The sequence below is a fragment of the Clupea harengus genome, chromosome 12 (assembly GCF_900700415.2).
Source record: "Clupea harengus chromosome 12, Ch_v2.0.2, whole genome shotgun sequence".
Lineage (NCBI taxonomy): Eukaryota > Metazoa > Chordata > Actinopteri > Clupeiformes > Clupeidae > Clupea > Clupea harengus.
In genome coordinates, this window is record NC_045163.1 from 25,226,452 (window position 1) to 25,252,947 (window position 26,496).

General features: G+C 43.8%; 1 protein-coding gene across 2 annotated transcripts; it reads right to left on the bottom strand.

The window, feature by feature from the left end:
- Positions 1 to 26,496, bottom strand: si:dkey-247m21.3 (5-hydroxytryptamine receptor 4). 2 transcript variants are annotated; one of them, XM_031577623.2, is made up of 7 exons: positions 26,339 to 26,496; positions 20,690 to 20,783; positions 20,134 to 20,280; positions 17,651 to 17,851; positions 15,306 to 15,459; positions 13,691 to 14,277; positions 1 to 1,069 (listed from the first exon to the last, which is right to left on the bottom strand). In XM_031577623.2, the coding sequence occupies exons 2-7, from the start codon at positions 20,716 to 20,718 to the stop codon at positions 976 to 978; spliced, it is 1,212 nt and encodes a 403-aa protein (XP_031433483.1). In that variant the 5' UTR covers positions 20,719 to 20,783; positions 26,339 to 26,496; the 3' UTR covers positions 1 to 975. The 2 variants fall into 2 exon arrangements, with proteins under 2 accessions (XP_031433483.1, XP_031433484.1); XM_031577624.2 differs by having other exon boundaries at positions 24,402 to 26,496.

Below are 26,496 nucleotides of genomic sequence, written 5' to 3' on the forward strand. Positions count from 1 at the left end.
TGGGTTTGCCATTTCTTTTAATCGAGTGAAAGGTTTTTATGTCTAATTGCCTCGTACAAACAATAGTATAATGGTGCTCTTATGGTATAATACGTTCAGGACAACAATAAACATTAGATTACTGAATCACTAGAATTGCTCAGTTGCATGGCATCAAATTGTTTAGATTACAAAGAGCTACAATGGTGTATTCATCAAAGTCAGGCTGAAATGGAGAGGAAGAAAGCTGTTGACACAGGGATTCCAATACCTAATTAACTGGAGTAGCCCGCACCTTTTGAAAACGGCTTGCTGTTCTGCCAGTCATCGCATGGAGAATTCAATGTTCATTTGACCCAAAGCCAATTCAAACTAAAATAAAAAAAATGCAAGAGAAAAAAACTTTACAAAACGTTGTCACATAGCAACAAGTTATTGCTCCTGAGTCCCGAAGCGCAAATGTGCACGTTAAAATAAATAATATTTAACCCCCCCCCCCCATCCCTGTATAAATGGCACAATACAAACCTCTGGTATTTTCAACATGCTGTGGAAAGACACCTCGACGAGACATTTAATCAACATGATACTGAAGACGACTGATGAAAACGTGAAGGGTCTTGTCAAAGCTTTTCAACGTTTCTTTCAGCAGGAAATATGAAAAATTTTATAGAGAAAAACACGAATTCAAAATACAAGCCCATCTTGAGCTCTTAAAACATAAGTGCCTTAATTTTGCTGTTGTTGAGGCTTTAAAAGCTGGCGTACATTCACGAGGGAGTGTTGTACAGTGCATAATCGCACAATAACCTTCAGCAACACCGTAAAATTGGTCCCGTAAGTATCATTTAATACCATTCAATATGTCCTTTTAAATAGTTTTTTCATGTTCCTCTTTCATCTGAAGAGCAGGTTCTAGATTCTCCCGTCTGTTCCAGTGCAGAGAATGACGTGCCCACACTGATGCTCATTCTGTGCGAGTTTATCGTGTAAGTGTCATAGCGCGCCCACAGAGTCCTGCGACTCAAGCTCACTCGATAGAATGCGTCGTCCATTGTCACTGTAGCTTCGGTTGGGCAGAAGGGATAATCTGGTGGGAGAAGACAAGACGTAGGCAAGATTAATGTGAATTGCACAGACAAAATAATGACTGCTGACGTGATCGATGATTTGACATTCGTTACAGGGCAGTTCACCATCAAAGTTGGAACTACGGGAGTTTTAGCTGAAGGGGTTTCTACATACTTATTTCCTTCAAAATGAAACGTGAACTGTGCGCTTTACCACGGAAATCATTTCATATATTTTTTCCCCTTCTTGACAGCTATGTAGTTTTGTCATTTTAACCAGCCCAAACCAATTTAAGAATGGCATTTTAGTGAAATCCAAATTATTCCCACTAGTATGTTATTGGACTTTCAGGATCAGTGATATAAATCTGCGTAGAATCCTGTCAAAATAATATTAAGTTAAAAGACGAGATTTAATTCAAACCATTTTAATTCAAACAACATTTCTGACCCTCCATGGTTGTGTTCTCTTTTGAAGTGATTGACCAATTTTAAGTTTTGAAAATGGCCGAAATGTTATGGGATGAAGTTGGCTTACATATATGAGACTGCGAAACCCATACTTCTAAGACATGAGGATGAATTCCTAACGTTTTGTATAATTTACTTCTCGACCTCAAATCTAGATCTTTAAAGTTGTTTGGGAAGTAAAAGACTTCGAGGCAACTACAGAATGACAGGAGGTATATCAACCTTAGGAGGATACCTCTAGAAAGTTGTCCAGCTTGTGGCACAAGACCTGTTTCTTCTAATATATTCCCTTTTCTAGTCAGTCTGTGGTGTCAGGTTAAAGAACATGCTCTTATTTGCAGTGGATTTGCATGATTTACTGTCCAACTAATCCTCACTATCCCTTAAGACGTGAGGTTCAAAAACGGATATTATGTAACTGAGGTGGCTTCCTCCACACTTCATAAGGTTCTTACTCGTTGGCCGATAACACGTGCCAGATTTATTCATTGAACCCACATCAGATACTTGACAAAGAACAATGGAATTATGATCAAATACCACACTATGCCCCAAAAACACAGCCCCAAACTACCACAAATCACGAAAAAATACACACAACATCCAAATCTGCGAGATTGTTTTAAACACCATGGAAACATGTAAACACCATGGACACAGACGATGGCATGAGGGCGATCACGACACAAATGAGTCATCGTTGACTACCTAGACGTCCTGTTGCAATGGGCATTTCCACGGTAACCGTGTTTCAGGAGCTGCTGCAGAGCTGGCAATGGCACCTCATAACATGTGTTCCTGATTGGCAAAACATACAAAATAAAAACACAAATGTACACCAACGTTTACTTTGACAAACAACAGCCCCTGTTTTCATTCTCTGGTCATGATTGTTTTATCTGATTTGTTGGAATTTATCAAATATGTGTGCAAGACAGTCCTGATGTACCTGTGTATGTAAGGTTAAGTCTACAGGCTTTAGGCAGTTTATCTCTGCATAGTTCATATGAGGTATGGTCTCTGCAGAAGCACAGGCCCAGGCTTGACTGACACGAGAGAACGTGTGTTGACCTTGAATGATGACTTTGGATTCAAGTGAACTGTCTTTGATGATGAGTGGAGAAAATTGCTTTCTCACATTTCTGACAAAATTATAAATCGAGTACCAAACCATTTCCATATGCTGGTAAACGGACAGTTATAGGTTGATGTGTGTGTGTGTGTATGTATGCATGCACTCTATTAAGACTGGGTTAGACAAACAAATAAATGAAATCTGGATACTGAGTTGTATCCAAACCTTCTGTTTTAACGGCAGCAATAGTTAATAATAGTAACAATAGCAATAATTGACAGTCAAATTAGCAATAACGTATTTAATAATAAGCCACCCCATACCTGCTAGTATCTGTTATAGTTGCTATGAAGATGCAACAAGGTAACACTGAGGCCAGCTTTTAATGAACTGTTCAGTGAGCTGTATGGAAACCTTATACTGTCAAAACATATCAAATGTTTCTGTAAATGAACCTACGAACTGAATATCCTAAGGCTTCATCGTATTAGATCAAACTTTCCCAAATCAACACACCTCCAGGGAAGATGAGAATGTGGTACTTGAGGCCTCGCCCTTGGAAACTTCTATCCTAGTAACTTAATTCTAAGCATCCCTAGAGAATGAAAAAATCGCTATTTTTGTCCGCGTACACAGTTCATTTTAGGGCAATATTTTCATTGGAGCAAAATAATAATCAACTCTTATCTTAGAGCACTAAAACCAGAAAACTCTGTTTACCACATTCCCATAGAAAATCCCTCCCATCTCAAATTTAGACTGTATGATTCCCGTCCAAAAGACACTCTGGTTACTAACTGCAGAAAGAAGGCAAACAAACTTTGAAGGCATTGCTGCGATCCTCCTTTTCATCCACCCATCATTGGCTTCTCTAGAGGCAGTGAACTGACAGGTTTCAAGAAATGTTTTTGGACAGTCTTCCATAATCAGGGCGATTTTTCTGATCCTCTTCTCCTCCTCCCATTTTTTAATTTTTTTTGGTTGGCAGGTCACCCAGAAAGGATACAGCCGTAGATACCGATCTTCAGTCTTTTAAAAGACGTTAATGCATCCGAGGCGGGGTCATATTATCGCGGATGTTCCGTGTCTAAGTATATTTGCACAGTGCAGAGAGAATGAGTGACCTAGTTCAAATGAATTCTGGAATGCCACGTAAAGTATGTTGGTGACATCTCTGTAGCGCTCGTTACATCAAGCAGGAAGGAACTCTGCCAATGTCCACCGACATGTCCGCCGCCTCTGACATAAAAGGACTAGATTTAAACGAGGGGACTCATGCTGTGTTACTAGTTAGGCTGGGAATGTGTAGAAAGCATACTGTATGTGCAATAGTATAGACTTCAGAATGCTTGCTATGTTTGCTGTGTTTGTGGCAGTTCAAATTTGAGGTCACTACAAGGTCACTTCGACATGGTCCAGCATGAAGTAGCCAGTCAATGGGCTTGAAGGGCATCCCTGCCTGCTGGTCATGTTGACTGGGAGCCACATACTGACATTGACAATGGGCATTGACTCCTAGTGCTAAATAGAGACATGCTAAATACCTTTCTTATGGAATTGTTATAGCATTATTACATAATAATGTCATAAGCAGTCATATTATTATTATTGTTATTATTATTAGTAGTAGTAGCAGTAGTAGCAATAGTAGTAGTAGCAGTAGTATTAGTTTTATTGTTATTTCTTATGACATATGATTATGGCATTATAATGGCCCTGCGGTGGATGGAGTCTCCAAGAGAGGCTAAATTCAATTCAATTCAATTTAATTCAATACAATATTATTGATATAGCGCCAAAACAATAAGATTGTCACTAATGCACATGTTTTGATAGGTCAGCATGTCAATGTGCCTCTGTCAAATTAAAAATTCTGTTGAAAGAGAGCATACTGTGTTCTAAGAAAATGCAAACATACCACACACACACACACAATCCATGAAACTACAAATTCCAGTTGGTATGAGCAATGAAAGAGGGCCCTTTTGGGGGAAATGTAGTGTACTACTAGCGTAGTCTGGCCCGTTAATTTGACATGAGTGGACAGGCTAAACCATGAGGGAAACGCATCTAGCCCCTGTTAGTTTGACATGAGTGGACAGGCTAAATCATGAGGGAAACGCGTCTGCGGGTAGAAACACAGAAAACCTGGCTGGGTTGGCTGGGGCTTATTTCGGGAGCAAGTCGGAAGCAAAGTCCCTTCCACTGATTCCATTGGTCCTACAAGGGGAGTGTTTTTGTGAGCAGAGGTCCAAAAATGGCTTGACGTAGTTTGCTTTTTTTTTGGTGTATTAACTTACGTAATAAAACCAGGGATCCCTTGGGGATAAAAATTCATTCCAGCAGGAGAATCAGAGTTCAGAAGGTTACATATTGAAATCAAAATTAGCTCAATCTGATTAGATTCTACAAACAAATTCAACTGCTTGTCTGTGCAAATACTGTTTTGATAAAACTTTTCAAAAGCTTTTGTGCCACAAAATGGCAGAATTATCTAGGATTCTGCAAACATGACCGTGATTGCAGTTCACCATCTGCTACGCCCTGTGTTCAGTCCAGAACAGCATCAGGGGGAGATGGACTGGGAGTTGCCCAGGGGTTGATCTCCATCGCCGGCCAAACTGACACCGCTCTGGGAAGCACTCAAAACAACGTTTGGCCAGCCCTGCCGTGGAATGCTTTCGCCATCTTGTCATAACCCTAATCAATCGTGGCTGCCTGGAGAGCCCAGTGAGGTTCAGTGGCATATTTTCACGCTGTTGCAAATGATTTGTACATACAGTGTCTTTATAAACAATGTACACACAGAGTGTGGCGAGGCGAGAGCACCACGCCGCTGGAGTGAAGGGCTGGCGTTTTGGCCTGAGATTGGCACCAGACCGCTAGAGAAGGCCTGTGGAATTCCCAGCCTCTGTGCCACAGCAACTGCAAAGTCACTCCAGTACCTCAAACCAGAGTTCTCTTTCTGACTCTGATACACAGATACAACTACAACCAGGGAAAGGGTGTCTGCGTGCAGTAAGACATCTCACAAACATGAGCCTGAGCTGTCATTAACAGGGTAGGACATTCAAACACTGTCGGTTACACTGAATAAACTACAAAGTTGCCTATAAGAGTTACATTCAAGATCCTAAACCATTTCCAGACATATGCTCTTGCAAAGTGTTCTGAATTATACATTTGAAATGTTTTAATTGGTTGATTTAATTATTCGGTTAAATATACTAGTGTTGTTCATATTAAAACTGGCTCTTGAACCCAAATATATCTCCTGCAGCTTAAGAAACTCAATAAATCCCCCAGCACTGAGCAACTAAATGGTTGAAGTCAGAATATGTACTGTAATTCACTGCAGACAGACAATTAGGCCAAACCTTGTGACTTTCAAACACAATAGTTACCACAAGAAGGACCTTGATTTATAGATAGGCCAACCGCGTTGCATGCTTTATTCACGGTCAAAGGATGCAAAAGCACATTTTGTGCACAACTGAATGTCCTCAATATTGAGCGCATACAATAACTGTTCCTATGTGCTTTAGGGAATCTCAAAGGATATCTGCATTAGCCAGGCTCCTCAGAACATAGGATGTATCAGTGCCATTTCATAAATATAATGCAATGAGCGAAAATGTTAAATCACGATTGAAGAAGTCAATCACTGTTTTACTGACAGAAATGAAATTGCCTTGAGGATTTGTAGACTATATGTGAATGTAGTCTCTGAGTCCTACTCTATATTAAGGCAATGCAAGATAACATCATTGATCCGCTTCAACTGGGTTAGCCTCTATTTATGAGTTACACTCATGCCCAGTGCTCAGTAATATTCCCCAGATGTCAAAACCAAGTCTTACAAGAACAGACTCCCCTCCTCATTTGTCATGCATTCTTAAAACGTAGTCTTAACCGCGATTGCCCTCCTTCTAACAAAGCACGCAAAAACGTCACAACAACTGGCCTACATCAGAATAATGTGTTTGACCTTTGAACTGGAGCAGTGGAAACATTTATGTCCATTTCAAAATATTTTAAGAGTTGCTCAAGTGTCATTTCAACATTCAGGCCCCAGAGACAATGATATACTTCTGACGTGAGGAAATACCCCAGTCGGGAGATAGTGCAGAATGTGTCTGCCCAACATCAGTCAGGAAAATAAAGAGTGTTGCTTAGAGTTTTAGTGTTCCTTGAAAACACTGAAATCATTAAAAACATACTCAGCACTATCCCCTGTGTCTTAAGGGCAATCATTCTCACAATGACAGAGACAGACCCATTCAATCTGCTGGACCTGGACTGATAGTGGTGAGGCCTTTGGGGGGTACGGGGGTGGGGAGAATCTGGGGTTACTGGGGAGGAAAGTATTAGGTTAGATTTAAATTTAGTTTACTCTTTTACAATCTGCCATTTACAGTTTAAAGTCATCAGTGACGCAATGTATCCCTGGACGCACAGCACTTAACTATTGAACTTTGCTATATAATTTACAATAAATTGTCACATTGTGGACTAGTACAGGTCAAATATTTCATACCCAGACCAAATCACTGATTGCAGGCAGAGGTTTCCTCCCCTGTCTGTCTAAAACTAAGTCTTGCCAAAGAGACCCTTAAAATACTATTTTTATATGTTTGCTTAATCAAATGACAAGAAAGAAAATAATAGCTTCAAACATCTAACATCCATGAAACATAGTGGATAACCCCAACGGATAGAGTTTGGCTGACTTTGGAGAAGCACGGTTACCACATACCTGAGGAAAATGAGCATATCTCCCGTGCCCTGAGAGATTGCACTCAGAGCTGTCTGTCTGAGCTCATTAAACGCTGTGCAAACACACTCTGGCCCTGATACATAAGTATTGGCCAGGACAACATAACCCAGCCAAACTCCCCACTGATTTAAAAATACCACAAGCACAATTCGGATAATTATTCCTGACGAATTTGCCAGTGTTGCTTGACTGGGCGAAATAGAGCTGCCGTTATCAGAGGATAGGGTTATTATTATTATTACCTACCTAATAATAATACCTAATAATAAAAATACCTACCTAATAATAATAATAATAATAAACTTTATTTGTCGTTATCAGACTGTAGGGTTATTGTATGAGTACGTCCTTCCTGCTGACTGCTTGGCTCTGTTCGAAGATAGTTCGGAGAAGAACAGAAAAGAACATGTTATCTTATTGAGATCAAAATTGAAAAAAAAAAAATAAGTGGAATTTTTATATTCAAGCATTTGTTTATGTGACCGTCATGGTGAACCTGCGAAATGGAACCTTTCATTTCACCTTCAGAGCAACGATTCCGACAATAAAGAATACTAACAATAATCTGATTGGTTAACACAATCTCAGAGGCTGATTGTGCGAGTAAGTCTATGTATTCATCAACCTGAAATAGGTAGTGGAAGAAGTCTGCCAACAGTAACATGTAGATTATGGAATATATAAAGAAACAAATGATTGTGAGATTGAGACAAAAGCCTTACTTGACCGCATCTTACATAAATCATGAGACAGCATCCTCTGACTAACGAGGGCTTGCAGACGCGGGTGGAAAATGTTGTGTGACAGAAAAGCTGAATGCTAGTCATAAATCGCCTGTATCAAAAAAAAATGTCAAAATGGGGTCATGTGCTGCACAAATGACCAAGTAAATTGTTTGTGTGTTTTTGTGCGTGTCAGCTTTTCAGACTCCCTTGGCTCTTGTACTGAAATGGCAGCAACCTGAGATGGGAGGATTTTAAGAGTATGAGATTAACCCTGTCCCATTTTTTGCCCCAAAATGGCAACATCCCTTTTTTTTTCAGTTATGGATTAAACAGGATAATTTTTCAAATGCTTCCAGCTCACCAACTGCAGATAACTGCACATGCGATTTATTCCTTAGCTACAGTGTCCATGGTGATGAGCAGCAATGAGCCCACCGATGACTGAGAGGCCAATCTAAATGCCAAGCTCATCTTTAGCCGGAGTGTCAGCAAATAAATACAGCTTTAAAAGGCTTTTATGAATTCAGTAGCACTATTAAAAAAAACACACTGAAAACATAGCCACCCCACCTTGGGCTAACAGTATAAACGTATCTGCAGTATAAACATATCTGCTATCTCTACAGCAAAATAGCTGTGTAACAGAAGTGTGCCTCTGTATGCTGTAAGTAGACTCGTTTTACCACTCCCTGATGACAGAAACAACAGTAGACTTTTTTTTAGAATGATAACAAAAACATTATATCTTACATGAAGACAGGCAAAAATACTTGCCTTTTAACATGCCAAAGCCTATGTTTAAAGAGTTACTATAGCTCACATCAGCATTTACTGTGTAGTTCTGCCAATGCTGTTTGTGTCAATCTCCCTCTAATGGCCCAGCATCTCCTTACTATCAATGAAAAAGTACATTGCAAAATCAATACAACACATCATCCTGCAGTCTGCCTGGATGAAGGAAGGCTGGCATATCTATAAGACTGCCCTGTGTGGCATATCTATGAGACTGCCCTGTGTGGCATATCTATGAGACTGCCCTGTGTGGCATATCTATTAAACTGCGCTCTGTGTGGCATATCTATTAAACTGCACTGTGTGGCATATCTATGAGACTGCACTCTGTGTGCTATGGAATAGACTAGAAAAACAAGAAGTAAAGAAAAAAATCTCCCACCAATCCCACCCCCATGTTTACTGCCTTCATTCATTAGATTTGAAATGAATGCTAAATGAGTCACTGATTATTTATGTAAAATCCCTCTAAGAATGCTCCGCTGCCGTTCTAATAAGGGTTTTTATTACTGAAGTAGGTCACCGCGGTGGTAAATATGCCTGAGATACACCAGTGCCACTGCGCTCTACCTGTCGGCGTACTCTCTTAATAACATGAAAACGTAACCAAGAATGTCATTACCAGCATTCAGAAACCACAGGAGCAACTCCTAACATCTTGCTTTTCTATCCCGCTACCCATCATGTGGGCCTGTTCATCTTGTGAGCATTAGAGTCACATGCCAACTTTATTTCAACCAGAGCCAGAGAGATTTCAAACTCTGCCTGTGTTGGTTTGACACGATATGATGGATGCAGAGGTAGGCAGTCGGCCTGAGTAGCGGTCAGTATCTATCAGTCTCAGAGGGGTTAAGAGGAGGACAGACCCTCAGATCTCAGCCAACCTGTACAACACACTACACAGTTCACTCAAAGGTTCCAAAGCAGCACACACAGCTCTGTATTGTTATGAGGGGGTCAAAGGCAGAGTTCCCCCGGACTAACAGAGCACACACAGGAGGAGCGACCAGCATGGACAAAGGGACGGTCAATGCACTCAGTGCTCAGGACAAGGACCATCTCAGTGGCTTTATGCAGTGTGTGTGTGTCGTGTGTGTGTGTGTGTTGTGTGTGTGTGTCATTTGTGTGTGTGTCGTGTGTTGTGTGTGTGTGTCGTATGTGTTGTGTGTCGTGTGTTGTGTGTGTGTGTCGTATGTGTGTGTGTCGTGTAGTGTGTGTGTGTCGTATGTGTTGTGTGTGTGTGTCGTATGTGTTGTGTGTGTCGTGTGTTGTGTGTGTGTGTCGTATGCGTGTGTGTCGTGTAGTGTGTGTGTGTGTGTGTCGTGTAGTGTTAGTAACACGAGGGAGCAGCATGTTTTTTGGACGCGCTGTTCGAATCCGTTCCATTGCAGGATTTAAATGCACTGAAGAGCTTAACACAGCTCAACACAGACCGAGATGCAAGGTCTCACACGGTGATCAAGAGTCCAAAGTCCTTCTCTGAAATAAACAGCATTCTTTCCTTTTTTTTCCTCCTTCTTCTCTTCAGAGCGTGCCACCTGGAAACGTGACTCGTTCCCCAAAACAAGCCCTTAATGCCCGGGCCGCGGCGGCACACTCTGTGAGCGGGCACAAGGCCGCCCCGCGGGACAGACCCGACTCCGGCTCCGGCTCCGCTCGGCCAGAACATCTCAGGCTTACAAAGCTTGTGTAGAACCTCCTAGAACACATAGGGGTTAAGAAGGATAGACACCCACTCATACAAAAAGAGGACACCCGTCACTTACGGCAGCAGTCTGACAAAAAAAACCTTAACATGAGGACACAGACAGACAGAGGGGAGGGGCAGAGAGAGAGGAAGGAAAAGAGAGAGAATGACAATAAGATTAAGAGATCTAGACATGGAGAAAGCCGTCACAACATCTGGACAATCGTCAGCCTAACAAAGCGAACGTACAAAATGTCATTTCTGGAATTTCGGTAAATTGTTGTAAATGTCTGAACGTGAGATTTGATGCGCGTGTGTCCTGGAATGGGGTCAATGGGGTCAGCACCAGTTGCACACCCACTGCGCTCTTCTTGCACATGACATGCTGTTCCTCACAGATCACTTCCATCAACTCTCAACCCTCACCCAGCGCAGTGTCTCAGACCAGCCTCCATACGCAACAAATGAGTTTCAAAATGTGAAAAAGATGAAACGCAACACACTGAAGAGCACAAGAGACGACTCGTTAGTGGCCTCTCTCAGCACCTAATTGATGATAAAAAAAGATTATTGATAATATATCTGCAGTTTTAAGCACTGGGAGCTACACAACTTTGAATGCAGTGCCCTTGATGACTGTTGTTCTGAACTGTTATGAATTTCCGAGGCTTTGGCTAGGTATACTGTGCAATCTATAAATATTTACCATCCCTGTGATTGGTTTCAACAAACATAAATTACTCCAAGCAGTAGGGGCTGAACTTTGCACTTGTGAACTGAGCTTGCCTCATGCAACTCTCCACGGCATTCTGGATTTCCACAATAAGCCAAATCACCCATCCAGGCTGGCGGCGCAGGTGCAGGTGCAGGTGCAGCCACTTTTGGAATAATTCAGTGTTTCATCCACTTCAGTTGGGCTGGTGAAGAGCAGGGCACTCAGCGGCTCTCCCACTCGTCCGCTCCCCTCACACCCAAAAAAGAAAGTTTCGCATCGATTTCTCTCAAATAACGTGGACATTTTGGCCAGATGCTCAAAACTACACAAAGTAAGCATCTTTGTCTTCTCACTTGCAAATACGTTGTCTCTAATGACACAAGCTTGCTCTTACCATCCTGCAAGCATAACAACTGAAAGACTTAAGAAAGTTTCTGGTGGTCTAAATTTCCACATTCAATACATATAATCCTGGATAACTTGCCCCCATTATATTTTGTCTTTAATATCTGGGGATTTGCAGCAAATGTGAATGCTAATTATACCATACAATATACTTTAAAAGAGGACCAGCTCTCCAGTGTATCGTCTCCCACTGGTATAAAGGTAACCAGACAAGGGGTTGTCACCTTAAAACACAGACAGATAGAGCGAGACGTATTCCCAATGTTTGGGATCAACAAGCATTTCTCTGCCAAAAGAAAAATAGGCAGAGCTAAAACATTGATCTAAATATAATGACCTATTTTGACTATGGCCAGCGCCGCTGAACCCATCAACAGACATATTAACACGCCATCCGGAACGATTTGCCGACGGCTTCTATTCTAGTTTCAGTAATTAAATTCCGAGCGGAAAAAAGCAACATCTGCTTTGTGTCTGGGACTCTTTTAACACGCACAGACATTAGGGTGGCGCTAATACTATTTGTTTTTTCACTTCCTGTTCGACACATTCTGGGGTTTTCAGCTGTGCCCAATAAAAGAACACGGCGCGGTGCGTCAAACCCACCGACTGCCATGTTTGAAATGTTCTTTTCCATAAATGAGTTAAAGGAAAACACATGCGGGTGAAGAGCTGTTTAGCAAAGTTGTGCAAAGCAAAAAAAAACATAAACATAAAATGTGGAGGGGGTGAAGCGAGGGAAAAAAGGCCACAAACAGCACTGGAACAAAAGAGCCAAGTGGAGACACACCCACTAAAATAACATGTAAAACTACTGTTCCCCACCTTAAAGGGGCAACAAACCGCCGACAACAACCTCATTAGCACATAAATAATATAACAGCAGCCAGTCAAGTGAGAACGGCCACAACATGAAGTCACACTGTTCACAGAAATAGCAACACAGTCACTGACACTCGTTGTGGTTTTTGTTTAGTCTTTGGGTCCTGGCGAATCCAAATGGCAAAGCTGGTATTCTGCTCCGCAACCCTGTCCATTAGAGGAGTGTTTGGTTTTGTTTTTGGCTTGGACAGGCATGTGTGAATAGGGGTTTACTACGGTGATGTCAGCCTTCTAAAGGCCATTTCTGAAGAGCTAGAAGGATCTAAAATGGTCCGAGACTTGACATGTGGGGGCCCTCATTCAAGCAGCACTTCAAAACAGACACCAAGCACCAGACAGGGGGAGGGGGAGGGGGGGACAATGAAACCTGTAAAAAATTCAGATTCCCCCTGTGCTTCCTCATGCAGTGACATCTACTCACCTTGACATTCCTTGGTAGCATAAATGAGAGAATATGAAGGCTTTCATGCACTCGATTGCTCCCTGATTCTATTAAATGAGCTGTTAAATGCTGCTAATAATAATGATTGATTGAGCAGATGGTTTATGTCATAAGGATGGCTTGTGCTTTGAATGTGTGGGTGTGTGTGTGTGTGTGTGTGTCGTGCGTGTGTGTGTGCCGTGCGTGTGTGTGTGTGTCGTGTGTATGTGTGTGCCGTGCGTGTGTGTGTGTCGTGTGTACGTGTTTCTTGTGCTTTGAAAATGAATGCAGGGATCCTCTGACTGCATGACACACTCACTAAGACTCCCTGTTTACAGCCTGGGAAAGGAGATATTGCATTTATTAAACATCTCTGCGAACTGTGGTTATTTTTCTTTGCAGCTTATTTTACGATGTCTATATACACAGGAACATGTAAGAGCATTTCTATAAGTTATACCAGATGACCTAGCCTCCAGCTGCTATTTTTAGAAGCCCAGGAAAAAAAACCTCCCAATAATGACAGACAGAGACAAACATGATCCTGCAGATGCCTGCAGATAAGCTGTCAAGGCAGGGGGAAGGTAATCCCCCGTCCCAATTTTCTTCCCCAAATTCATATCTTTTCACGGGGCCAGACAGGACGCTGCCCCCCAACCACCCCACACTCCACCCCCACCACCAGCCTTACCTGAGAGCGATGGTCGTGCCATTGGCTGAGCCTGAGTGCGCGTGTGAGGGTCCGTAGCTGCTCTTGCGCACGTATCGCTCGTCCCCGCAGCACAGGATCATGAGGAAGGCCCGGCGGAAGGCCCGGTTCAGGAAGGCGTAGAGGAACGGGTTGAGCCCCGAGTTCACATAGCCCAGCCACAGCCAGGCGGTCCACATCTGCCAGGGTACCGTGTACTGGATGAAGGGGTCCACCACGTTGGTGACGAAGAAGGGCGCCCAGCACAGGCAGAAGCAGCCCATGATGACGGCCAGCGTCTTGGCCGCCTTGGTCTCGATCTTCATGCGGCTGGAGCCGTGCGTCTCGGACGAGCCGCCGGTGCCGCCACCGCTGCTGCTGAGGTGCTCCGGAGCGGAGCCGGCACGCTGGAGGGTGCCGATCTGCCGCGCGTGCTCCATGGCCGTCACGTAGATGCGCTGGTACGCCAGCACCATGAGGCCCAGCGGCACGTAGAAGGCCACGGCCGAGCAGATGAGCGCGTACGACGGGTTCACCAGGAACACGCAGTAGGTCTCATTGGTGCTGATGCTGAACCTCCTCTCGTCAATCTGAAAGACAAACCAGACATGGAGAGTCAGCAGAGAGGAGAGAGGGGAAATAAAACAGCAAGGTCAAGCTTTTTTCCTTGCCAACATGAGATAAGAACTGACTTTTTCACCCCCCTTTGTCTGTGAACTGGTAATGATGCAGCTCTACAACTTCAGGCGTCACATTGTCCTTTTCTTTAGAGTGCTAAAGTATTAGCCGAAAGCTCTAGGGGGACAAAAGGAATTTCAGAGGCTTTGGATAGGTATACTGTGCAATCTATACATATTTACCATCACTGTAATTGGTTTCAACAAACATAAATTACTCCAAGCAGTAGGGGTCTGAACTTTGCACTAGTGAACTGAGTTTGTCTCGGCAAATCTCCTCCGCCATTCAAGACCTGACCCTACACGGTGTCAAAACACTCAACACTGAACACTGAACGCGTGAGAAGTCTGCTGTGCGTCCAGTCAGCGGTCAGATGGAGGCAATAATGTCCTTAAATGGGCATTTGTTCAATCTCTGCCCTGTGGTTCAGGTTCAAGTCAACAGAACATGTAAGGGAAATAAATCATGGAACTCCTTCCCCTCGTGACACGGTATTATTAATAATAAGTAGAGTAGAGGGGACTGTTTTGTCCGTGTCTATTGCCTTGGCGTTAGAGTAATCTAAATCTAAGGCAGACGTGACGGGATAAAATATGCAGTGCAAATATGAGAATATTTTCTCAGATAATAGTATGATGATGTGTTGATATTAGGGGACTGAACATAGACAAGACAGGCTTCATGTAAGGCTTCGTATATCCTGTGTCAGAAGCCAAAAGTTCATCGGAAGACATTGGATCAGTCAGGGACATCATGTGGCACTCTCTTTTTCACACGCTTAAACATGATAGCAAAGTTAATTTCCATGAAAGTCCCAGTCCAAATCATAGAGAGCTAGTCATTGTTAGTTTCCTTGTGGAGCTTATGAAATACTGTTATGTAGAACTTGGCCCCAACTCAGGGTTCCTGCCCAGCCAGACCCAACCTGTAGCCTACTTACAATCTCCTCGATGCCAATAGTGTTCCAGCGTTGCATGATGGGAAGAAAGGAGATGAAGGAGGGGATGACCCAGCACCCTCCCAGCATCAGAGTAACCCTCAGCGGAGTCATCTTGTTCCTGTACACCAGCGGCTGGCAGCAAATGGCATAATACCTACAGCAGAAGCCAAACCAAGCCAGGGAGATATGTTACAACGTAAAAAAAAAAAAAATACAGTTAATAATCCAGAGCCACGCTGACTGTTTTAATCTGTGAGTCACTGACTGGTGAGTCATCCTCACAGGGTTATGTAACTGAGCTTAGAAGAGATTTGATTGACATCCATCAAACGATACACTAATCTAGTTGTGTAATTGTATTTTTCAAGAGGTGCAATTTTCATACACATCCATTCATACCTCTGATTAAAAAATGAAAAAAAAAAAACTCTTGACTTTCACGGGCAATCTCATGTTCCTTGTTCCTTTGTTGTATGATTTCATAGTCAGAGAGAGTGGGAAAGAAATAAAGGAACTGAACTGATTTAAAATTAGTGAATTGTACGGGGTGCAATCATGACTCATTGTACTCCATGTCATGCAGGTGTGAATCAGTGACACCGCTGTGCTCTCCAAAATGAGATCAAGCTCAAAGTAGGGCCTAACCAGAGAAATGATGTGTATATTTCAGACTTCTGATATTAAACAGAGCACTTGTGCAGACAGTCAGTGTTATTAAGCAACTGTTAAATAATCAGAGCATAATTAAAAAATATGATATGACAACCTCATTAGTGGTTGATTGCCACATTGCAAGCCAAATGGTTTGCTGTGTTGAATGAAAGCAGACCCTCAGAATTGACATTTCCCAGCAAAAAAAGATCTGATCTATGTTGCAGATGCCTTCATTATGAAGATAAGTCAGTGGACGCGCACAAGATGCCTACACAAATTAGGGGCTGAGAGTGAGACAACTGTCTCGTGACATTTTGGGAGGTTGACTTTTTTTTTACATTAACCTTTGGTTCCCTTTCACCACAGATCTGCACCCCCAGATAACGTGCTGATGGGAACACAACATCCACCTTTTATGCGTAAAAAGTGCTTGACAAACCAAGAGTGTGTTAAAAGATACACCACAGATGATGCTGAATGTTTAAATTTACACTAAGTTGGCTAAGCAGAGAAGACACACGACGGTTAAGTAGCAAAGAACAACAACAGTACGCAAAAACTGCTCCTTGTATTTGACGTTTTGATGATGTTATCAATCAATCCAACTGCTGCCTGTAGAGATGCCTATATTACAGCATATGTGACTCAAATTATCTGTATATTCAAAAAGCTTCAGGCTTTACTATTCAATAGTCCAATATTACATCACGCTGCAGCATGCGTGTGGTTTAATGTAATATCCGTGTTCCAGCAGGATTCCCTCTCTCCCCCCAGGGAGGAGCAGCTATTATGTTCCATGTTATGTTTGGATGTTGCTTAATGTGATGTGTGGCCGCTTCCCCAGGTCTGTTGCGTCAGGCGCACAGAAGTCTTGCTCACTTCTCACTAAGCTCCTTTAATTCTTCAAGATTCCTGTCACATCGTTAATGCAACGGGATTGAAATAGTACAGAGATGGTCTGGCCTCTGCCTCGGAGCGGAGTGCGTGTGATTCACCGTGCCTTCAGGAGCCCAACTCTGGTGGCAGAGAGGCACACTGACTCCAGAGAGGCACCCTGAATCCAGAGTCCAGAGAGGCACCCTGAATCCAGAGTCCAGAGAGGCACACTGACTCCAGAGAGGCACCCTGAATCCAGAGTCCAGAGAGGCACACTGACTCCTGACTCCAGAGAGGCACCCTGGTCTCCAGAGTCCAGAGAGGCACCCTGGTCTCCAGAGTCCAGAGAGGCACCCTGACTCCAGAGTCCAGAGAGGCACACTGACTCCACCCTGAGGCTCCAGAGTCCAGAGAGGCACACTGACTCCACCCTGAGGCTCCAGAGTCCAGAGAGGCACACTGACTCCTGACTCCAGAGAGGCACCCTGGTCTCCTGACTCCAGAGAGGCACACTGAATCCAGAGTCCAGAGAGGCACACTGACTCCAGAGTCCAGAGAGGCACACTGACTCCTGAGTCAGTATAGAAAAAGCCTCCTAGTATTCTGCATTACACTGTGTGCTCCGCCAGGCTTCAGGCAAAACCGAATGTACATCTGCCCATTTAACCCCATCACACTTTAATCTACTGCCCATTTAACCACACCACACTTTAATCTACTGCCCACTTCAAAAACGATTTTCCAAGCTTGTTTGTGTCCGTAGTGCTTGTTTGGGAGATGACCTTTTCATGTGTTGTTTGGTTTCTCACGCTCACCTGTCCAGCGCTATGCAGCACAGGTGCAGTATGGACGCCGTGGTGAGCAGCACATCCAGCGACGTCCGCACCAGACAGAAGGTCTCGCCGTACCTCCAGTGGCCCACGGTCAGCTCGATGGCCGCGAAGGGCATGACCAGAAGAGCGACCAAGAGATCCGCGAAAGCCAGCGACACAATGAAGTAGTTGGTCTTCTTTTTCCTGTGGATGTACAACGAACGGTTAAGTGTCAAACAATGACAAATGGAATCACAGTTCTCTACAGCAATTTTTTACACTTCCCATGCAGTTGGCCAGGTCTCAGCCTAAGTCATTACTGAAAAATATTACTGGTTAAATTAATCAAGGACATTTCTCCAGTCACCTGTGACATGGAGTGGGAATCATTCATTCAGGCGTAGCTAGTTGAAATGTGTTGTATTCGTTGTATATGCACTTTCTGTATATAATGATACAGAAGATCTATATAAGATGTTTTCATTAACAGTTTAGAATCAGAAAGTTGGGGCATGTTCACATTTCAGAGTTGACAGAAAGTTCACATTCAAACACATTTGAAAAGAGGGCCTTGTATTTGGGACTTGATTTTTTTTTAAGGGGCAGGAACAGGAAGGGAGTATTAAAGGATCGATGCGAGGCATCCTGCATGGACATCAGATGACCCTGAAGCTGGCCAGAAGCCACTGTTGAAGATGTCAGATGACAGACAGTCAACAGAGTACTTGTTCATTTTGGCAAATGGGAACAACAGTGAAAGACGCAGCTGGAGTTCAGAGAAGACCTTCGCGTGGTCAGGAGTGTCTGACATCATGGGATAAACTGCATGCGGAGTTGCCTAGCCACAGTTGCCCACTTGACAACATCTACAAAAACTGTACAAGTGAGAGTGGCGAATGGCGAATAAGCAGGAAACACAGTCCAGAGATCCTCAGAGAGCTGGAATTATGGAAGATGGCCCAGTAAGGATAGTTCTTGTGGTTACCACTGGAACAGAAAAACAGCCACAAGCAAAAAAGGTCTTTAGGAGGGTCTCACAGAAGAGAAGGGATCTATTGGCCATCTGCCGTACGATGTTCAAGTCAAGTCAATTCAATTGGATTTATTCACGTTGCACCATAAGTAAGGGACATCATCTTACAGCATCCCGGCCCTAAGCCTGTGAGCAGGCACAAGGGTGACTAGGAGAAGGGGGAAAAAATATTTGTTTACGTGAATAACCTTTGAGTAGAACCCAGCTCAGAAAGGGGACCCCTCTGCTCATGGCTGGTCCAGAATGCTCCAGGACAGTGACCCACCACCAGGGGAAATGTCCCAGAATTCAAAGGGGTAAAATATGAACGATACCTCTTGGTTGATGACTGTAACAGGCAGCAGTGCCCAGCTGATATACAGTAGCAGCTACTGGTACATTTGATCACGTTACAAACATGTTTGTAATTATGACTTAGACCACATCAATATTTTTTAAATATAAAAATCTAGTATTCTTTCCATTCTTCCAGAGGACCACTGAAGCCCACCGATACCATGTGGCATTAATTCTTCCCCCCTCATAAAAAGAAATGTAATATTTTCAGCTTGTTTTTAAGAAAGGACCTGTTTTTCTGATCAGTGGAAAAGAAGAGGGAAATGTCATGGCTTGGCAAACACTGGGATGAAAGTAACTGTCTCGAGGATACTTCAATAATTTAATTTCACTTCATTCATCACACAAACTGACAGGTTTAACTGACTTAAGTAGGCATTATTGTGACAAGTATTTAAGAGGCATCAATCCAAACACTCGATAATGACAACCAGCTGTACGGAATTGCGGACACTTCCACCCCAAACTGGGCACTTAAATCAGAAGTAATCAAATAAGAATCTCCACATCAACCAGATGGTCTGCTTATCATTAGAAACAGCGATCCACACCCCTGGCAGCACAACTACACTTGAATCAGTCCATTTTCTTCTTTTGTCATGCTACGTAGTCTCTCAGTGCCAGGGGAGTTGGACTAGCGTAGCATAAATGAGGAGCCTGTTTCCCATATATGCCTGCTTAATAATTGCGTTCCCCAACCACATTAGCCTTCTCCCATTTCCAGTGCTTTTCCTCTTCCCAAAGCACCCGAGAGACGGGTCTGCTGAAATAGAGTGGGGGGGGCGTTCATTTCCTCACAGATCTGAAACCCACAGGGACGCAGAACCCACAGGGACGCGGAAACCCACAGATGTATATGAACACAATTGAAAGGTTTACCCTGGGAGAATGAGAATGTCTGCCTAGGCCACCCACTGGGACTATGGAGTCATTTAGAGCACCGACGAAGACCGTGTTTGAATAAGTTTTTGCTTGTGCAAATACATTCAGCAGTGACAAAGGTAAAGAACTAGGTTTGCTCTGAGCTCTAAATATGCTTTCATAATATAGACATAAGTGAAAGCCTCCTGAGCTTATGAGCTCAGTCTCCCACGCGGTGTCCGGTGTCCTGCCTTACCGTAGCTGTCGGTCTTTGCAAAGAGCCACCATTACCAAGAGATTGCCCAGGACTGTCATGATGATGATGACCGCCAGGAAGATGGTGAGGACGATCTTCTCCAGAGAGTTGAGAACATGAACGGAGTCCACCAGGTCATCAACTGAACTGCAAACAAAAGGCAAGCGTCAAACGCCTTAACAACCGTAACCGCCACGTCACTATTAGTACTCCCTTGAAAACATTAAAACGTTTTATTTAGGAATTAACACACCACAGATTTTGGCTATGTACCTTATGACTAGCTGTCTACAAGGGTAGGACATGAACAAGGGAAATACTATGTGTCTAACCTAAGATGACATGTTAACCTATTTATGCTTTACCATATCCTCACCCCCTTCTATATATTAGGAGACTTGCATGTCAGCAGGTTGTTGTATCATATTATATAGCCCTCATATGGCCTTCCATATGTCACATTGACATTTATTAGACAGAGATATGCATTATTCATCCAAGGGAGGAGAGAACTGGCGCATGGTCTGGTTATTCATGGCTGTTTTCCGGTGCTTACTCTTCAGCTGGGTCTGGTTGTGTGGCCATCACTGGTAACCGTCATCAGGCTGGTCAGGAGGGGCACCTCTACATGGCTCTACGCATCCGGTCTTCTGGAGGTGGAGGTGGAAGAGAGAGAAAGAGAGAGAGAGAGAGAGGGAGGGAGGAAGTGAGAGAGAGAGAGAGGGAGGGAGAGAGAGAGAGAGGGAGGGAGTGAGAGAGGGAGGGAGAGAGAGAGAGAGGCCGAGAGAGAGAGAGAGAGAGAGGGAGGGAGTGAGGAAGAGAGAGAGGGAGGGAGTGAGAGAGAGAGAGACCGAGAGAGGGAGAGAGAGAGGGAGGGAGTGTGAGAGTGAAAGGAAGACCAGATCCCAATGTCTCACTGACTGAACACACAAACGACTCAGCCGCTCATCTGCCGGTGTTCCTGGCGGTTCTAATCCACGGCGACAGCAGCATGAGTTGTGTCTAATCACCACACCACTCCTACGGAGCGCAGAGCCGCTCACAGAGCCGCTCACAGCGCCGAGATCGATCTCCCACAATCCCCTCTCAGGGGTCCAGGAGGATGGGTCAGTCAATAATAAATCTGTGCTGCTGGGAGTAGGGAGGCTCCGTGCGACTCTTGATATTTACTGAGTCCTCTAGTAATCACCACATCCAGCTTCTTAATTTGGTTTGGCCATCCTCTTGCCACGGATGATAATGAACCCCAACCTCTGCTTTTCTCCCTTAACAAAGCTTGGGCTTCCTGGAAATGAGTTTCCTGGAGGTAGTAAATCAAGACGACAACCCTTCAGATAAGGTGGCTTCAGTCCGCAGACGAGAATGGCTGTTCGCAAGTGAGGTAGAGGACTTTATCTACAGCCAGAAGTTTTTTGTTTTTTGAGTAGCACACAGAAAATGCTAACTACTGGGTGTATCAAACATGATTATGATATACAGCTTCCTTTCCTTAAAGAGCTTAAGGATTCAGAGCACTTAATACCATGAATGGCAGTGCGACTCTTAGTAAAATAAAAAAACAATTCACTAGAATACTACAAGAATTCTTATTATTCTATCTATTGTATTCATATTGTTGTAATTGTAACACATATTCAAATCTTCTCCCACACACTCTCTCTCTGTCAATAAGTCTACCCCTCACTTTCTCTGACAACATCTTAACACCACAGCTTACACCCCGGAGGCAGTCGGGGTCAGAGAGCAGCCTCTTCCATCAGACGATCCCCCTGACAACAGCCAAGCCCCACCAGAGACCCATGCCACAGACCCACTCCATCTCCATCCCCTCCAACCCCCCCCCCCCCCCCCCCCCCCCCTCCCCTGCTCCTACTGTGAGAGCTCACACCTTTCCGCCTGGGCTCGTGGGCCCCGCTGAAACGGAGGTGTTCGCAGCTCCGGAAGGGTAAATAAATGCGACGTGTGATATGTTTGCCCAGATGGCAGCCACCTCCAGCTCCACCTCCAGCTCCAGCTCCTGTCACAAGGGACACCTCCACATATTATTCCTTTTCTCACACATGCTACATCTTCCTCCTCCTCCTCTTCCTCCTCCTCCTCCTCCTCCTCCACTCCAAGTGAACTCATCATTGTGCCTGAGAGACAGCAACAGTCAAACATCACATGAGCGGAAAAATTCTTTGCAATTTCATGGTTTCAAGTTCTGCGCAGTGGACTTGGCCCGTAGACAGTAACACAAGTCAAGTTCAATACCATTACTGAGATACTGTAGGCTACATATATGTTATGGCAGTCAGGATTGGTATCATGTGTGCTATCTAAAGCCATTAGAAGTACTCTAGTCGGAAAACTAATCTCACAAATGCGTCACAAATACTTTAAAAACATTTAATTTACTCTTCGGTGTTTCCAGAGTTATAAAAAATTATCTCAATATGACAATGTGGCCTCAAACACTTGACTGCAACAGCCTCCAGTAAGGACCAGACTGGACATCCATCTGTACAATATTTACATTAGTATGAACCTATTAGCGCTGGTCCGTTGCCAGGATGACTATCTGTGGTCATAATGTGCGTGCAATGTAAAGATGCCAGATAGCCCCCAAGAACACTGTAAGGTACACTGACAATGACATCCCCTTATTAGAACCAGGCAAGAAGCTTTTTTTTTATCAGTGCCATCATGTAGGAACACTGTGTCTGCGAACAGAACCAAAATGAACACATTAATAATGTTTTATGGCATTTACCAATAAATGAATAAAAAAAAACATGTAAAACAAGCAGTCACGCCTCATTAAAGCACTGTGCTTGTTGATAAATGGCTCAGATGTGCGCAGCAGAAGGAAACTCCCAGTCATCCACACAGCTGTTACCGCCTCTTAACCCTCGGCTCAGTTGAGCCAAACCAGAGCCTCTGAAATCAGTGTGAATAACTATGCATGCCATCCAGCAAACAGGCCGCCTGGCCTCCTGTTTTTTCACGGCCACAGACCAGAGAATTACGGATGAAAAATTGAAAATTACAGTCGTGATTACGGGCTCCCTGGAAACTCTCTGTAACGAGAGCCGCGCGCATCGCCCTCGCCCGCGCTCGCCGACTCTGAGCGACAAGAATTTGGGGGAAAGAATGAGTGGTTTTGTTTTCCTCACTCTCGTGTGGCGTTAAAAAAGAGATATCACTTCCACGTGAGACACGCTCATTCCCACAATGTGCCAAAAGCATCACACAAAAAACGGCATGCTGCAAAATTATACTTAATGGCTTTCTGTGGGGGTCACTGCAGACATCCTCGCACTGTTTCTTCTGTTGCTTCAGAGAGAGAGAGAGAGAGAGAGAGAGAGCCGGCATATAAATGTTCGCTTGACTTGATTGACAGATGCAAATACCTGGTCCAAGTGTCCCATATAATGCCTTCTGCCATTTGAACGGCCCGGGCTATAAGACTTAACAGACCCATTTGCACGGTAGATGAAGCTGTTGAACAGAAGATAAAAAAAGCGTTTCTCTCATGAAACGGCTGCCATCTATCTCTTTCTCTCTCTCTCTCTAAGTCAGTAAATAGCCAACCTATCTGAAGCATTCACATCACGGGACTGAAATAAACTCCTCTGCGAAAATCCTGTGGCCGTTGCTACTTTTCGTAACCATCAACACCAAACACAAACAGCCTCCCGCCACACACAAACGCCATTTACACCTTGAGCTGGATCTGTCCGTGAAGCAATCTCTGGAGCCAAGACAATGACTCTTACCCAAAGGAAACAGCTATGATTGAGAGAGAAACAACAACAGGCGTTTCGTTTGCACTGCGTATGAGGACAACTAGAAGTGGTCTGGGTGTCAAAGTTAGCACTACTGTTGTTCTTCCATTATGGTCTTACTTGCTACCTACAACCTTTCTCAGGGCTGGAGGGAGAAGAAAATCGTCGTCATTAGTCTCTCCGAATACATCTATTCTCCACCTCCACACGAAGGCTATTTCTGTAGCCTTAAGAGCACAGTACACAGTTCAAGGTGATCAGAGTCTTTCAAGGGCATCATTAAGGGATTCCTTTTAAGGCTCGAGCTGCGCTTAGTCTTAAATAAAATACTGCCTTTCCAACACTTGTTTGTTTATATCATCCTGAGCTGAGTCAGGTGGCACTGTTTATCATTACAAAACTGAGACAGATACTCATTCAAGATATAATCTTCTAAAAAATGAAAAAGACGATGAGCACAGGCATTGTCATCACAACGCTGTCCCATTGTGAACTCCTTACCGCTTAATGAACTCATGCCAGTGATGCACCATAACAGCCGGATAGAAATGGCATCCTGTCCTAGCGATAGTCCTAATGAAAGAACCACAGGAACCATCTAAGAACTACTGAACAGACACAAGAGAGGTGCAACGCTGGGGTCTTTATTTTCTCCGCCACACCATGCAACTGCTACCAGAGGGCATTTAACTTTTCCATGTGGTCAGATAGATTATGTCAGACAGGGTGTACGTACAGTAGAAGGCACAGAGGAGCAGGAGTCCAAACCCAAAAGAAGTCACTCCGTGCATGGAGAAAGTGCTCTCTCCGAATAACAGGAACCAGATGACCTTAATGGCTTTTGAAAGAGTAATTTTGCATGTGAGTTTGCTCCGTGGAGCTGTGACAACCGGCCATGGAGGTTGACACAGCGCCTGAGCCACAATGCACTATGGAAGAAACTGATTGTTGCAAGCACTAGCCATGATGCAGTTTCCCCTCCTTTTGATGGGAATGGACAAAGTACATTTTCTCATGGCTGCACTGTCACGATCAATGACTTGTAAGGAGGCTTTGGCCGTTGGAGTTGGCCAGGATTCCGTCTCAACCCATGTGAAGCGGCTGAACATGACACTGAGCCCTTTCCCCTCACACACAGACAACACAACATAACACACACACACACAACACACATCATCCAAGAAGGTGTTTAGATGGGGAAAAGCGGTAAAAGCTATAACTACTACTGTCCGAAGCATTCTTCAAAAGCGAGTTCTAATTTTCTTTGAGACCTCCAAGAGATTGCTCTTTGATTTGACATCACAGACAGGTTATCTGAAGCAATCTTAAGTGCAGGGGCTTTTATTGCAGACTGTCATAAAATACATCAGCTTGACTGTCAACATCAGCCTACACCCGATCTGGGCAATTTCACTGTAGTTCCTCTCTGATAGATGATATGCATGCGAAAGATCGTTGGTAATGCACAGGTAAAACACCCTAAGCAAGGTCTCAACAAACACATGAGACACCGCACACTCACACAGATAACATCTTTTATCTACAGTTACCATCTATTTACAGTCAAGTCTGGTGTCTGTAACGACAGAGGAAAGGTAATCACTACCATAAATGAGATAGCTTGTCTGCAGAGTATAGCTTTTAGCGGATGGTTAGAGTGTAATTTGGGATGCACAGATCCTAAACCGACACGCAGAAAATACGCAACAGGATTCATCACAGTTTATCAAGGTAGCAAGTTTGCGGGAGAGCACACATGAACAGTACGTCTATGCATTATCGTGTGAGGGAATCAGGAGACTAGCCAACACTGAGGTAGAGCGAAGCAAAGCTTTCAAGTGCACCTGGATTTCTCCCGGGTCATCTACGACATGAGGTGATGACCAAAACATCATGTGCCGCCCAAACGCCAAGAGAAATTGTCAACAGGTAAACGAACGTGAAATGCAAAAGCGGTCCAGGGAGATACAAATTAGGAAACAAATATTTCCTAAAACAAGTGTATCCCACCACCCCACGTCATCTACAAAAGTTGTAGGCCACTTCACGTCATTTTCATTATGTAAATACAGTTCAGATGACAAAGTTAATCAAAACACGCTTGACTAGCTACATAAGACACTAAATAAATGGAGTGGGTGGTTTCCATCCGTTAAAAACTCAGCAAACTGTCACATAATGCCTTTTTCTGAACATTAATCAGGATGTTTCGTTTGTTTACGTCATTCGTCTAAACGGCTAAGAAGTTTTGACACTGCACAACGGTCCTTTTTACATCGATAATTACCCCAAAAGCAACTATTAGCGCAGTTAATTGTCGCCTACGGGGATTATTTAGAATTTCCGCCATATACAGAAAGATACATACAGATTTCTTTTAATAATTACAGTGAACTTGCTATTAATAACATGAGCATTAATCATTCAAATTAACTTACTTGTGCTGTAAGACGCAGATATGAGAGGTCAGGACCGCGTTGGGTCACCATGCGTTTTCATATTACCTTGGCACTTTGAAACGGATCAAAGCCATCTTGGCAGCAGATACAGCCAGGGTACGCACGCACAAAACGAGCTTACCCATGAACGGCAGGTT